This window comes from Haemorhous mexicanus, chromosome 17 (genome assembly GCF_027477595.1).
Source record: "Haemorhous mexicanus isolate bHaeMex1 chromosome 17, bHaeMex1.pri, whole genome shotgun sequence".
Classification (NCBI taxonomy): Eukaryota; Metazoa; Chordata; class Aves; order Passeriformes; family Fringillidae; genus Haemorhous; species Haemorhous mexicanus.
In genome coordinates this window covers 2186973-2202670 of record NC_082357.1, presented here as the reverse complement: position 1 = coordinate 2202670, position 15698 = coordinate 2186973, and the positions used below count along the sequence as shown (strand labels likewise).

The 15698-nt window shown below is 62.6% G+C and overlaps 2 protein-coding genes across 4 annotated transcripts in view; both read right to left on the bottom strand.

Moving 5' to 3' along the window:
• The window catches only part of SRL (sarcalumenin), a 26214-nt gene extending 20779 nt beyond the window's left edge, over positions 1–5435 (bottom strand). For 2 of the 3 annotated variants that reach the window (XM_059861715.1, XM_059861717.1), the window contains exon 1: positions 5352–5422. In XM_059861715.1, the coding sequence (XP_059717698.1) occupies positions 5352–5412 (61 nt within the window). In that variant the 5' untranslated portion in view covers positions 5413–5422. Of the gene's footprint in view, positions 1–5351 lie in introns of all 3 variants that reach the window. The other variant, XM_059861716.1, reaches the window with a different exon arrangement.
• A 1390-nt stretch (positions 5436–6825) lies between these two features.
• TFAP4 (transcription factor AP-4) lies at positions 6826–14785 on the bottom strand. The gene is made up of 7 exons (XM_059861823.1): positions 14557–14785; positions 10962–11127; positions 10430–10528; positions 9753–9923; positions 9408–9545; positions 8261–8419; positions 6826–8170 (listed from the first exon to the last, which is right to left on the bottom strand). Exons 1-7 carry the CDS (start codon positions 14643–14645, stop codon positions 7976–7978), a joined length of 1017 nt encoding a protein of 338 aa, XP_059717806.1. The 5' UTR covers positions 14646–14785; the 3' UTR covers positions 6826–7975.
• Positions 14786–15698: the final 913 nt, after the last annotated feature.

Sequence of the window (15698 nt, the reverse complement as noted above, 5' to 3'; positions counted from 1 at the left end):
CCCTTGCTGGGACTTTTATGAGCTGCCAGGGGACACTTTTTCAGGTGGTGACAGCGGGGATGGAGACCCTGGGGCGCGGTTCTGGGTGCCACAGGATGCCGTGGCGGGTTCGCACCCAGAACAGCCCGTGCGGGAAGGAGGGGCATGGCTGAACATCGCGGTGTCCCCTCCATCCCGGCACGGGGACGAACGGAACAGCAACGACCTGATGGCAAAACGGATCCTCCAGGAGGACGGTGAGAAGGGACAGATGGGCACAGGTGGCCCTGGAGGGACACTCTCCCCCTCCAGCAGAAATCGGAGCCGTGAGCGTGGGGCCGGCGATGGCAGGGCTGCGGGGATGGCTTTTCACACGCCCCCTTCCCCTGCCCAGATCCCGATCCCTGCTTCCCTGGGGCTTCTATCCACTGGCTCCTGCAAGTCCCGTGCTCCCCGTGTCCTCCCAGGGGCGTCTTGGTGGGACCTCGTATCCCGAATACCCAACCCTGCCTTTATTCTGGCAAAGCCCTTTAAAACCTCGTGGAAACTGAACACAAAGAAGCTGTCAGGGAGTTCCTGGATTTTCCAGCTGGACCTGCTGCAGACCCCCACCTTTCCTGTGGGACCCCTTTTGAGGATGATGTCCCTTCCCTGCAGGCCCTGTGGTCCCCATGGCCCTCGCTCAGGGCCATCCCCCCAGGGCTCCTCCAGCTCGTGGCCCTGCCAGCCCAGCACTCAGAGCAGGGGCAGCCCGGCTCCAGCTCCGCTTGGGGTCAGCTGGGCCAACACCTTCAGAGAGAGGTGTCCCACGAGGGTTCAAGCAGCCCAGGGGACACGAGCACAAGGATGGGGCTGAGGATGGGATCGGCTCTCCAGACCTTTGTGCACCACAAAACCCAGGATGCCCAGACACATCATCACATCCCAGAAGCTCCATGATCCCATAAGGCCAGCATATTCCTGGGTTTCAGTGCAGAGGGAGGTCTAGGAAACAGTTTTGTCAAACTAACTTGACCTCATTTGTACAGAAAATTTTAAGTTTAATTTTAAAAAGTTATGAAGTGATTAGATTTCTGTAAATGGTTGGATAGAACCATATTATGTTTTTATTAATACATGGCAAAGAAACATCACCAGGAGCTACCAAATAGGTTGAAACCAGGCTTGGAGCTTTCTGATTAGATATTAAAATAGGGAATCACTGCTGCAGGGTGTTTCTTCCACTGTTTCCCCACTCTTAAGGTCTGTCCTAAAGGACCCTGAACCCTGACTTGCAGAAGACATGAAGATGAGGAAGGTGGGAGATGAAGCACCTGCTTCTTCCTGGCTGAGGAGATCTGGGTCCATCAGTGAGCAGAGGGCCAGGAAACGTCAGGTATTTTGGCACAGGCAGATGTCACACTGTACATCGAGGAACATCCACCTGCAGTGTCCCTTGCAGCTTGGGGGAATGCTGGGGGACCCAAGGGACCTGCTGTGGCATGGCTGGGGCTGGAAGAGCTCCTTCTTCCAGAGGAAGGGTGTCCAAGAGGTTTCACTGTTCCTGGCCTCCAGCCATGGGGGGTTTCACCAACCCACCCCAGGGATGTCCCCTGAGGGACATCCTCTGTCCATTCAAGGCCAGACTTCCTGGCTCCCCATCCCTCCTTGGGTCATCCCAAGCATTCCTGAACACCCCTTGGACTTGCCAGCCTGGATTCTAATGCCTGATGTCCCACAAGATCCTCAAGCCCATGGGAATGTGGGGGCAGACCCTGCCTGGCCATGCTGAGCAGGGGGACCCAGCCCTGGGTGTGGCAGCACTGGGGACACCAGCACATGGACAGGGCCACACAGCTCCAAGCCCTTTTCTGCGGTGTACCCAGGGCTGTGTGACCCCAAGGGCTGAGCTGCCTGCCAGGCTGGCACCAGGGCCATGCTGCCACTGCCAGCACCCCATCCTTGCTCAGGGTGCCTGTCCAGGGCCCCCCTGCCCCCCCTGCAGCCCCCACCAGCACAGGAGCTCAGGGCTCCCTCCAGCAAGCACTAACAAGGGAAATGTCCCTGTGAGCTGGAAATAGCTCCATGGAGCCCTGCACAGCCCCAGGCTGCTGCTATTCCTGCAGAGCTCAGGGAACAGGCCTGGTCACTCTGACCCAGTGGCCAGGCTGGGATTTCACCAGCTTGGCAAGTTGGACACAGGGGAACATGGCAAGAGTGTTGTCCTTGGGCATGGCACAGCCCTCCCAGCCTGGTGCCAGCCTACAGAGACCTGCTGGTACCTCTGTGCCACCAGGGCCATGCACAAGCGAGGTCTCCTGGCCTTCCTGCCCTGCTGGATGTCACCTACACACTGGGACAAGGATGGCAGATGGAAAGGGTGTCACAGCAGAGCCAACCTGCCTTGCTTTGCTCAGCCAACACCTTGGTGGTAAGATGGGGCACCCACAGGGACCAGGGTCTCCTTGGGGTGAGGCACCAGGGGTGTGACAGGGATGTAGGTGGCACAAGCACCCAACACACCCAAGGCACCCCAAGTCCCTTGTCTCACACACACCCAATGGCAGTGCTGCCCATGGCTGTGCTGGTGCTGGAGGGTAGAACAAGTCCAGAGAGGTGTCACTGGGACACAGAGGTCCCCACCTCTGGGGAGGTTGGTTACTGTGGGGGAATGGGCCTGGGATGGTCAGGGTGGGGTGTCCCCATGGCTGCTGTGCCCAGGGCCCTGAGCCCACACAAGGTGTCACAGTCCTGCTCCCAAGATGTTCTGGCTTGGGAGGTGGAGCCTGCCCTAAAGTGACACATTCCAAGGTGATGGAGAACACCCCAGGATGCCACGAGAGAACGTGGTGCTGGAGCTCACCCTGAGGTGACACCTTCCAGGATGAGGCAGGATGAGGACTCCCAGGAGCTGAGGCTGGCACAGACCCCTCTGCTGACACCAGGAGGGGTCTGTCCCAGCCCTGGAGTGCCTTGCAGGAGAACACCGATGTGCCAGGGCTTTCCCCAAGTCTTCTCTCAGCTCAGAGGTGGTGATGGCACAGCCTGGAATTGCCCTCCCACTCAAAGCCATGATGGCTGCAGAGCCAAGGGATGCCCAGGGCAAAGTGTCTGGGCACTGCCCTGCCAGCATCCCCGTAGCCCATTGCTGGTGGCCACAGGGGTCACCCAGCCTGGAAGGGATGACTGGGCTCTGAGGTGTGAGTGTGCTCCCCTGGCAGGAGCAGATGGAATAATGGGTGAGTGCCCTCACCACGAGCCACTGCCCAGCCCCACGGTGGGTGCTGCTCCCTGCCAGGCTCCTGGAAACCCCAGGGAGCTTGGCCAGCCCCAGCCACGTGTGCAATGAGCTGCCTCAGTGGGGGCTGTAAGAGCACAGGCATAGGGCAATTCCCACCCCCAGCCTCTGGGAATGGTGGCAGGGTCTTGGCAGCCCCAAGTGCCACTAAATCCAAGGGACCACACCTTGCCATGATGTTCCAACGAAGCCCCTGGTTCTCCACTGGACTTCCTCCCCTTCTCTTCCCATGGGCACCTGCAGCCCCACAGCCCCGTGGGATCCCCACAGCCCCACAGGCACCAAGAGTGTTGAATGGGAAAAGTTGTCCCAAAAATGGAAAACACACCGTCTCTAAGCCACTTCCTGCACCCCAAAGGAGCTGGGTCTGAGAGTTCAGCTCGGTGCCAAAGGAAGAGCAAAACTCATCCTGCAAATCCCACTGGTCTCTGAGGAGCAGGAGCATGGGCAGGAGACATGCCACTGCTTAGAGCTGTTTTGGAAACCTATAGTACTGGGGTGAAATATGTGACCCTCAATAAATAGGTGACCCTCAATAAACCTTCAATAGACTTGGGGGACCCTTCAGAGCTGGTCCTGGGGCTGCCAGACCCCCATGTGCCTCCTGGCCCAGAGTCTCCTCTGGGATGGGGGATCCCGGTGCTGTGCCGTGCCAGCCTCAGCCAAACCAAGACGTGGGCTTGTGGTCATCCACCACGGAGACAAGCTTCTGATGTCCCACAAGGCCACCAGCCCCGCTTGGAGCGGCACCAGCCACCAGCCATGCCCGCAGAACACCTTCCCAACCGCCCCCCACAGACTGCACCCGCAGCCCCGTGGAGGTCACCCCACCTCTGTCGCGGTGTGTCGCCGGCCCCCAAACCCATTCATTCCCGAGAATGGCCCAAGATGCCCTTAAAAGGCCAAAACTCGGCGGGGCCGGGGGTGCCGGGCGCTGGCAGGCGGCAGCTGCGGGTGCCCGCGCGGGGCCGCGGCGGCGCGGGGCGGGGGGGCGGCGGCCGGGGGGGCTGCCGGGGCAGTGTCCCCTTACACGGCTGTTTCCATACTTAGCCGCCCCGCTCCCGGCTGCGCGGCCGCCGGAGCCCGGCCAGGCAGAGAACCAGCCCAAATTAACTCAAGGGCAAGCAAGGGTACCAGCGATGCCGCGCCGCCCCGGGGACACCCGGCCGGGCAGCGCGGTGAGAAGCGGGGATGGCACAGCCCGGGAAGGGGCTCCGGGGTCCCCAGTGCCCTGGCACCCCCCCCCGTAACAGTCCAAAATCAAGCCACCACGGCAGCCACAGGTGACACTGCCGCAAGGCATGTCAGCGGCATCACGGCCCCTGTGCCCAGCGTGACTCTGTAACAGGGACCCCAGTCTGCACCTCCTGCCATCCCCTCCTGCCCACAGCCCCCCAACACGTTTCCCTGCTCATTTCGGGGTGGCTGTGCAGCCTTGGAAAAGCTGCTGGAGAGCCCGGACCGCTGTGCCCCTGCCACCCTGTCCTGCTCCAGGGCTGGGCTCACTGAGCGCCCCAGAGCCTCTCAGTCCCACAGGCACCCCCAGTTCTATCTGCAAGCCTACAAGACCTCCAGAGACACCTGCAGACCCACAGGTACCGCAGCCTATGGGCACCCGGAATCCCAGAGGTGCTCACAGCCCCACGGGCACCCCTGGCCCCACAGGCACCCCCTCTACATACCCACAGCCCCATAGGCACCTACTGCCCCCGGACATCCACGGCCCCGTGGGCACCTGCAGCCCTACAGGGATCCCACAGCCCCTTGGGGTTCCCACAGCCCTGTAGGAACCCACAGCCCCACAGGCACCTGCAGCCACATGGAGACACCCAGCTCTGTGGGGACCCCCAGCCCCATGGGGACCTGCCAGCCCCGTGGGGTTGCCACAATCCCAAGGGCACCCACAGCCCCGTGGGGACCCCATAAGCCCGGGCACCCAGAGGCACCCACAGTCCTGCAGAGTTCCCACAGCTCCAAGGGCACCCCCAGCCCCACGGCGACCCCTTAGCCCTGCCAGCACCCCCAGCCCTCGGGCACCCCCAGCCCCCGGGGTGCCCCCAGCCCCCGGGAGCCCCATCCCGGCGTGTGGCCGTACCTGCGGTGCCGAGGAGCAGCAGCGAGGCCACGCAGCAGCAGAGCAGGTTGAGGCCCTTCATGGTGGCTGCCAGGAGCTCCCTGCAGCTCGCTGCCTCTATTTATACGGGGCGGCGCGGGGCAGGGCAGGCAGGGCCGGCAGCTGCCCGCACAGATGCTGCCGCCGCCGCTCTTCCGCTCCCAGGGGCCCTGGGCACGGGACAGAGATGGGACACAGCGCTGGGAATGGCTTCTGTCGGGGATGCGAGGGCACGGGGCACCTCCGGGCGTGGGGGCCCTGGGCTGGCACTGCTCGTGCGGGGTCACAGCCCCATACCAGGGAGAGGAGAAGTGGGTGCCTCTCTCCCTTTATTCGAATAAATTCCTGCAGGGGTCCTCTGGTCTGTCCCCATCCAGAATCCTGCTCGTGTGGGGTGGTGCGGCTCCTTGGGCTGCCTCAGCTCCTTTTGGGCTGGAGCAGGGGGTTGTGGACAGGGAGAGCTGAGGATCACTGCACTGCAGTGTCCTCATCTGTCCCCAAAGGTGGCTGTCCCCAAGCATCGCGCCCTGGGCTGGTTTGATGTCCCCTCCAGCCACCACAGGTCACCAACTCAAGGCAATGCCATAGACCCCAAAGGAAACAGGCCATGCTCCTGCCACCCTGATGGTGTCCCCACTGTCACTGCACTGCACGGGCAGCGTGGCACATGGCACAATGTCACCAGCACTGTTTTTGTACAGAACAGCCTCCCAGGGCTGTCCCCAGAGCCTGGCCATGACACAGTGACCCTTGGGCTCCCTCAGTGCAGGAGCCATTCGGGGGGTGTTGTGACCCAGCTTTTTCTCAGGGAAGGTGGCAAACAACAGCTCCCCAAGAGTGGGAGCAGGGGGAGCCCCAGAACCTGAGATGGGGGGGTGGGAGGGGGCAGTGGTGTGGAGCAGGGGGTGATGGCTCAGAGCAGGCAGGAGCCAGCCCTTGGGTGGACACCACGGATGGCCATGGGAGGGACCCATAGCTATGGGAGGATGCTGAGAGGTGAGTGCTCCATGGGAAAAGAGGGGTGCCTCCCCCCAAAAAAACATGGAGAGAGATGAGTGCCCCCACCCCGCATCATGAGTCAGCTCCTTGGAGAGATGGATACTCCCATCCCTGGGCAAGGGGGACACAAAGTCTGACCCCAGTTCCCCTCAGCTGTGTGGCCTCATTAAAACCAGCCCAGATGTCCCCCACCTCCATCTCAGCACTGAGCTGAGCCCCGAGGTGCCCATCACATGTGGGCAGCACTGGCAGGGCTGAGCCTTTAAATACAGCCTGGCTGCTGAGCAGGAAAATCAGGAGGGCCAGCACCAGGGCCAGCACCCTCTGCCTTTGCCTCCTGCCGTGATTCCCAGCGCAGGCAGCACTCCCTGCCCTCCCCACGAGTCCCAGAGGGACCAGTGTCCCACCAGGGTGGGATCCATCCCTGTCCCCACAAATGTTAACGCTGGGACGGAGCTTCTAAAAAACCAAGTACAAACTTTATTTTGTTTCTTTACAAAGGCACGAGCCTCTTTTTTTTTTTTCAACTTTCTTAACAAAATAGAATAGCTTCTCAATCAACACAAAGACCTGAAAATTGTAAAAAAAAAATACAAAAAAACCCAAAAAACAAACAAACAAAAAAAAAAAAAAAACCAAAAGGGGAAAGGAACCGAGAAACAGCTGCAGCTGGGGGGAACCTACTGAATACCACCGAGGCTCTACACACGACTGGCCTAAAACCCTACAGCCGGGTGGGGGGCAGTGGGGCGAGGGGGGGACGCACAAAACAGGGACCCCCCACCCGCCACGACAGACCCAAGCGACACAATCACAAAATAGAAAAGCTCTTCGGAGCTGACAGACCCCACAAACCAGGTTAAGTGCTTAAAGGAAGGATGGGAACGGGTTGGGGGGACAGGAATGGGCACAGGGACAGGGATGGGGTATAAAAATCAGCCCCCAACCTGCCATCCCTGTGCCAAGGAGGTGGGTATTGGAAATGCCAGGGAGGGATGGCATATGCCAGCCCTCCTACCATGCTCCAATGGCATAGTCCCAGGATTATTTTACTCTCCAAGGGGGTTTTCCCCGCCCCATGTGGGGTGCAGGAGCCATGGTGGTACCCTGAAGTCAGGGATCCCTGTCCTGCCCTTGCTGCCATGTCACTTGGCATCTCCGCCCCTGCTTAAAAACAAACATTCAATTAAAAGAAAAAAAAAAAAAAAAACACAAGAGAAGGAAAAAAAACAAATTAAGATCCCAACCAAAGGCCCTGTCCCAAGGGAACACCATCAGGAACAGTGGGGCTGCTGCCAGCTTGGCAGGATTCCCTGTGGGTTGGCAGGTGGGGGGTAATAAACCAGGGTGGGGGCCTGTGACCCCCGTCCCAACACCCCCCACCATGCCCCGAGCCCCCCGTGCCCCACTGTGGCCACCCCCAAGCCCACGCCCCCCTGGGAGCTGAAGGGTGACCTTTGCCTGCCTCTAACGCTCTGCTTTACAGTATTGGAAAAAGGTCATAAAAGAGACCCAAATCACGTTGTATTTTTTAAAAATTTCAGCATATTCTCTGACGTTTCCCCCCCCTGCCCCGGCTTCCCTCCCCAGCTGCTGGCCGGGGGGTGTCAGGGCAGCTCCCCGTCCCCCGAGGGCTCTTCTTTGCTCTGGTCCATGGAGTCACTGTCGTTGCCCTCGGTGTCGGAGGCGGTGTCGGAGGCGGAGGGCTCGGGGCAGGCGCGCGCGGGCGTTACGATGACGGCGCGTCTCTGCTCCTCTTCCTGCAGCTGCTTCTCCTGCGTGCCCTCGATGTGCTGGATCGCCTGCCCAGGGCACACACCGGCTGTCAGGACACCTCTGACCCAGCCCAGGGTTAGGGACCCCCCTGAGCCCCCCGCTGCCCCCCAGCTGACCTGAACGATGGTGTCCAGGTTTTGCCGGGACGTGGAGACCGTGTTGATGACCGAGGACGGGCCCATGGTGACCACGGTGACATGATGGGAGGGAGGCGGCGCTGGAACGATCACGGTGGGGTGGTGGGTGGGCGCTGGGGGAGCATGTGATGGCAGGAGCTGGGGACAGAAGGGAAACCCCCGGTGAGCAGGGCACGGCACGGCAGTGTGGGGACAACATCGCGCTTGTTCACTGAGCCCCAGCTCCACAAAAGCTGAAGCACCACTTGGCTGCTCCAGTTCTCCATCCTAGCAGATGCAGGAGGATGCCAGCTAAAAGCTGCTGTCACCTCAGCTTTGCAGAGCACAACATGAAGGATTCCCCGTATCCCAAAGGGCAATGATTTGGGCCTTGAAGCTGGGAGAGGCAAGTGCCAGCCCCTACGTGGCCAGGAATTCCCCACACCCCTCGGAGATCCTCGTTTGAGCAGCGGATGGGAAGATCCGCCCTAGCAGGAGGCTACGGAGAGTTCACCTAAAAATAGGCTGAGCTTCCCCGGGAGGCAGCCAGCGGGGACCCTACAGGGCCACGGTTCTGCAGAAGCCCAAGGAGCAGGGAAGAAGCTGCTGTTCCTCCCTTTGAAGCTCCCAGAGTGGTGTGGCCCCGGGCTGGGCTTGAGGGTAGCAGTGCACACGAACCAGTGCTGGCACAGCTCACCTCCTCCCTGCACCACTGGCAAACCCAGGGGAAAGGCTGAAGGTTCCCATCCCCTCTGCCAGCTTGACACTCCCCTTTCCCAGCCTGCTGGGTGGCAGGGAGTGGTTTGGGGATCCCTGAAGTTCAGCAGGAGTCACCCAGAGAAAGGTGAAGCCCCAGAGATGAAAGCCTCTCTGGCAGCAAGTGACCTTCCCTGTACAAACCCCTCTGTGCCAGGGAACAGAGCCACTGGGAAGCCACCACGGGTGGTCCAATCCACAGTCCCTCCCTGAAACTCAGGGGGCCCACAAGCACAGCCCCAAGCACTGTGGGGGGCTTTGGGCCACCCCTTTCCCAAATCACTTTGGGCGAGAGCTTTGCTGGGACATCAGTGCCCACAGGAGATGCCAAGTCCATCACTAAACCCACCCTCTGTGTTCCAGTACCTGGGGGTGCCTGGGCTGCACTCACCTGGGTTCGGATTTGCTGCTCGCGCTCAAGCTTCTCCTGGTGCAGCAACCTCACCTGCTCCTGCTGCTGCTGGAGCTGCACCTGCTGAGCAATCACCTTCAGCTTCTCGGGGTACATGTGGGCCTCCAGGGAGCGAACCTGCAGGTCAGGGAACCCCAGTATCAGTGGGGAGTCTGGCATGGCCCCACTGAACCCCGTCTGTCCCCTCAGCGGGACCCAGGAAGCCCCAGACAAGCACAGAGAAGCGATGCCCAAAGCAGGAGTTTGGTGACCCCACAGCACTGCTGGTGTCCCTGGGGTTCACTGGGGACATGGCAGAGGCTGCAAGAAGGCACCTGGCCTCACCTGCTCCTCCAGCATCATGCGGACCGAGCGCTCCTTGTCCAGCTGCTGCCGGAGCTCAATCATCTCCCGACGCAGATCCTCGGCCTTCTCATCTTCCCAGATGTCGGGCGAGCCGATCCCCTCGTCTTTGTCCTCTGCCCGTCGCCGTTTTGGGGAGGAGCCACTGAATTCCTGCCGTGGGAATGGGGTGTCAGGGAAAGGGGGATGCTCTCTCTCCCTGCCATCCAGACATCTGGGTGATGTCACTCCCCACCAGAGCTCCATTCAGGAAAGGGTCTCCCTGGGGTTGGGTTTGATGCTTGGGGACAGATGGGCTCCTGCCCGTGTCCCCCACCCTGGTCTTCATCCCCGCAGCCTTGTGCCAGCCTGATTCTCACACTGACACCCAGGGCAGTTTAACCAGGACACCCCAGCACCAGAACTGCCACCAGGCCACCCCCAACACCCCAAATGGGTGGAAATAATGGAAAATGGGACCCCAACCCTTCTCCCCTTGCCAGGTAAGAGATGCCATGTTGAATGGGGCTCCCTGCCCTGCCAGAGGAATGGAAACATCTCCACTCTCTGGCTGAGCAGGGTAGAAGGTCCCACCCTGAGCCCAAGGAACTGCAATGACAACCCCACCCTGGCCAGCCAGGACTGTCCCACCCCCTGCTGTCCCATCCCTGGGGCAGTACCTGGATGAACCGCTTGAGCTGGGTGTTCTGCTGCAGTAGCCGAGTCTTTTCCTGCTCCAGGGAGAAGATGTACTCGGCCGTCTGCTGGAGGATGGCTGCCTGTGGGGGAGCCAGGAGGGGCATGCTGAGGCAGGAGACCCTGGTGTCCCCCCAGGCCTCCTCATAATGAGCTCTGCAAGCAGCACTGCTCCTTGCCTGTCCCTGTTGTCTCCCTCTGGAGTCTGCTTCACCCCAGCTTCCCCCGGTGAAACCCTCCAATTCACCCACCTCGGGAACCCAACAGCTGCCTCCTCACCCCACTCCCCTCTGTACAGGTCCCCTCCTCACCCAGGAATGTGTCACCCAGCTCCTGTGGCACTGAGGGCTGTCACACACTCCCAGCCCACTCCAGGACACCGGGCTGGGGATGCACACCCACTCCTGCTGGGAAACCTCCCCAGGAGAGAGCTCCATCACCGAGTTAACACCCAAATGCCCCCAGCTCCACTCTCAGCCCCTCCACGTGTAGGACCAACGTGTGCATCCTGCTCACCTTGCTGAGCTTCTCCCCATCTGTGTGTGGGATGAGGGTTTTCAGGGACTGGAAGCCAGCATTGATGCTCTGCATCCGCCGTCTCTCGTTGCTGTTGGCGATTTCCCTGCGTATCCGCCGCTCCTGGTCCCGCTGGGTCTCTGGAGTCAGTGGGATGTTGGCCAAGCTGTGAGAGAGACCCGGGGTTAGGGAAGAGGGGCTGCACCCCTGCTGCCAGCTCACTGCATCCCCCCTTGCTTTGCAGTGATGGTTCCGAGCCACCACAGGGACGGGTGACACGGAGGGGACGATGGCTGTGGTGCCGAAGCAGGTGGGCGGGTTTCTCCAGCCCTGTGTGAAAAGCTTTGGGGGATGAACTGGCCAAACAATGGCCCTGCTGCAGCCCCCTGGGTCCACTGGGCTCAGACACACTGCCCAGTGCCCAGCCTGGGCGAGGGACCCCCAGGTGGGCGAGGGCGGCTGTGGGCTGGCCGGCTGTGTCCCCGCGGGGCCGGCCGGCGTGTGTGGCCCCGGGAAGGCGGCTCCCTCCCTCCCGCCCCGCTGATGGCTTCCAGATGACAGCTCCCAGCAGAGAAGCCCCCGTCCCACCCCAAGCCGCAGCTCCTGCCTGCTTCCTGCCGCTGCCTCCTCGCCCCCCACGCCCTTGCCCCGCAGATGGGCCAGGAAATGCCGGCATGGAGGGTGAGGGCTCTGGGCAGCCAACACCCACAGGTCCAGAGCACCAGACCCAAGCAAAGCTCGCTGCCGTGGGGTCCAGCTTCACCCACACCCCACTTCTTCCCCGAGGGAAGCAGGGCAGAGGTTTTGGATCACACCATGCCAAGTCTCCCCTGAGTGCAGCCACCCGGCACCCGCTGGCGCCGGGGATGCTGCGAGGCACCAAAGACTAAACACAGGAGCCGGGCCGCCGGCACGGGGCGAGATAAGACGGGCTCCAGCCGCCCGTCCAGGTGCCCGGCGGCTCCAGGATGGGGAGATGGGAACATTCCACCCAGAGCCTTGCCAAAGCCAGGCTGGGAAGCAAAGCCCGGCATCCTGCCCTCACTGCCCTCCTGGTGAGGCCAGGGAGGAAGCAGGGACGTTTGGGAGCACGGGGATCTAAGGGATATCAGCAGCACCACCGTGTGCCCAGGCAGTGACCAGAGACTCTCAGGCCACTCATCACTGCCTGCTGCAACTGGGGAATGCACCACAACTCATCCATGGTACACCGGGATGGGGAAAGACCCAGCTCATCCCAGAGGGATGGGAAAGGATCCTCACTCAGCCTAAGGAGGGGATGGATTCCTGGTCTGTCCAAGGGCATGGGGAAGGATCCGAGTTGTGCCCAGCAAGACAGAGAAGAATCACAGCTCATCCCAAGCAGATAGGGAAAGATCCCAGATTACTCTAAAGGGATGGGGAAGGATCCTAGATTACTCTAGAGGTATAGGAAAGGATCGCAGTATATACCAAGGGGATAAGGAAGGACCCCAGCTCAGCCCAGGGAGACCAGGAAGATGTTTGTCCCCAGCCTCTGGGGCAGTGTCCCAGCACAGGCTGATGCTGGGTGCCAAGCACACACTGCACTGGTTCCCTCACGTGCAATCCCGGGGGTGTGGGACTGGGATGGGTGCCCAGGGGTCCCCCCCTCTCCCTAGGAGCAGCCTCTGCCGCACGGACCAAGAGCTGCTCGCAGTAGGATTGTGGCACAGGGCTCCCATCTGGTGGTGGCTGTCACCCACCTCCCTGCTCCTGCTGAAACCAGCCCCAAACTTGTCCCCAAAACACACCAAACCCTGCGGGTCCTGGAGACATAGTCCCTCTTGGGGTAAGGAGGTGGCTGGAGCACTGCTCCAGGATGTTGGACCACCAGACACTTAAGGGGAATGGGATGGAGAGGCCCAGGACTGGGCAGCACGGAAGTGCTTTCTTAAATACTGGGAAAGGAGGAAGAGCCTGCTTCCTCACCGGGAGACCTCCTGCAACCTGCCCCAGCTGCTCTTCCTGGGAAGAGACCTGAGAAGTGACAGCGAAATATGGAAAGGGCAAAAACCCATGGATTCCACACCCAGCATGGCCAGGGATGGGGAAGCACAGAGGCAGGGGGAGCAGGTGGCACCCACTGAAGCCCCTGGGGTGTCTCCAGCCTGGTGCTGGTGCTGTGGGGTTTGTGTCATGCAAGCAGAATTCGGTCCTTCCCATGCTGGGGAGGACATTTCTGTGGCCTGGACCTCGAGGGAAACAAACCCATGTGAGTGTTGGAACCAGGCACAAGGCAGATGCCCCACTGTCCACTCATGTCCAACACTGATCACAGCTTGTGCTGTGGGTTGTGCTGGAGGGCAAGGGAGGCACGGCCATGGGGGCAGGGTGTCCCCAAGCTCCTTGTGGTCACAGGTAGGGTGATCCCCTGCAGGCAGGGCAGCCCCAGGTTCACAGGCAGGGTATCTCCATGCTTCCATGAAGGGCACTTCTAAGCCTACAGGGTCAGGATACACCTGAGTGTACAAGCAGGATACAGGCGAGTGTCCCCAGCAGCCCCAGTTCACAGGCAGGCTGTCCCCCCGCACCCTGAGCTAGCAGGCAGGGTGTCCCGGAGCCCCTGGAGGTCACAAGCAGGGCATCTCCCGGCACCCCGAGCTCCACGCACAGTGTCACCCAGCGGCCTGAGCCCCAGGCAGGGTCTCCCGGAGCTGGGGGCAGCGGGAAGGCTGCTCCCCGAGCTCTGCCCCGTGCGGGGTCAGTGTGGGGCCGCGCAGCCCCCAACCCCGGGCGGGACGGCCGCACCCCTGCCCACGCAGTCACCCCCAGCCCACGGGCCCGCAGCGACCCCCGCGAGGGACCCCAGAGAAGCCGCTCCCCCCCGCCCTGGGTCGCGGCCCCACCGCTGCACCTCCGGGGGGGCTCAGGTGCGGCCGCTCCCCGGGATGGCCGGGACGAGCCCCCCAGGCCGTGGGGCAGCACCCCGAGGGCCTGGGCCCCCAACACGTGCCGTGGGGCCCGGGCCGCCCCTCAGCCCCGCGGGGCCCGGCCGTTCGTGCGGCCGCTCGACGGACCCGGGCCCGGGGGGCTCAGCGCGCCCGGGGGCGGGAGCTCCAGGCCCGGGCAGGTCGGGGGGCTCAGGGCCGCCCCGCGTGGCTCCGGGGCCCGCGCCCCCCCCCCCGCCCGCCGTCCCCCGCGGGCGCAGCCCCCGTCCCCGGCCGCCCCCCCGCCCGCCGGGGCTCCCCGCGTGTCCGCGGGCTTTGTGCCGCCGCTCCCGCACTACATGTCCCGGCAGCCCCGGCCGCGACCCGCCTCCTCCGGGCGGCTGCAGAGTCACGGCCAGGCCCGGCGGTAAACACACACCCCCGCGCCCCCCGGACCCCCGCGCCCCGCGCCCCCCGCCCCGAGCGCGCCCCACCGCACCCGCGGGGCCCGGCCCGGGCTGGGGGCGCGGCGCTCCCCGCCCGGGCCACGCGCGGCCGCCGGTCCCATGTGCGCGGCCGGGACCACGTGCGGCCGGTGGGGCCGCGGCGGCCGCGCCGCTCCCCCCGTTCTCCGCTCCCCCCTTCCCCGCCATCCCCCCCGGTCCTCCCGAGACCCCCGAGCCCGGGATCTCCCGGCGCTCCCCCACCTGCAGAGCCCACCGATGACCTCCTTCTCGGATTTCCTGAAGTGCTGCAGGGCCGGCACCTTGGGGGCCGGCACCATGAAGTACTCCATAACGGGGGCGGGGGGCCCGGTTCAGCCCAGCCCGGCTCGTCCCGGCCCGGTTCAGCCCCTCCCGGCCCGGCTCCGGCCTCTGCCCGCGGCCCAAGGCGGGAAACAGCTGGAGCGAGCGCGGCTCCCGCCCGCCGCCGCCGCCGCTCCCCCGCCCGCCCCCGCCCGCCCGGCGCCGCCCCCGCCCCGCACCGGCCCCGCGTAAACAAAGGCGGCGGGAGGGGCCGCAGCGCGGCCGGAGCGGCACCGGGACACGGCAGCGGAACGCGGCGGGACACGGCGGGGCGGGGGGCGACTGGAGCGGCCGGGACGGTACCGACCCGTGCTGGCACCGGCCCGTCACACCGCGTCGCGTCCTGACCTGGCTCCATCCTATTCTACTTTCTCCTACGCTACTCTATCCTATCCCACTCTGTCCCATTCTAACCTCATCCTGCCCTGTCCCCAACCCATCCCACCTCATACCCTCCTGAGCTGTCCCCATGCCACTCCATACCCATCACAACCTATCCTATCGTTTCATACCAAGCCCTACCCTATCCCACCCTGACCTGTCCCCCTCCCATGCCACCTCGTTCTATCCTGCCCTAGCTCCATCCCATCCTACCCTATCTTACCCTGCTTTATCCTACCCCATCCTTACTTGTGTCGGTTCCACCCCACATCATTCCATCCAGCCCTAGCTCCATTCCATCCTACCCTATACTATACTATCCCATCCCACCCTGACCTATTGTGTCCCTATCTCATCCTATCTCAATGTGACCTGTCCCCATCCCATCTTGCCATACTTCTTTCCTATCCTGCTCTATCCTGTCCCATCTTGACCTGTCTCCATCCCCTCCAGCCTTGTTCCTATCCCATCCTATCCTTATCCCATCCTATCCTCATCCCATCCTATCCTCATCCCATCCTATCCTCATCCCATTCTATCCTCATCCCATCCTGCCCTAGTTCTATGCCGTCCTACCCTGACCTAACATGTCCCCATCCCATCCCCATCACACCCTGTCCTCACTCTGTCCTAACTCATCCCTTCCCATCATATCCAATCCC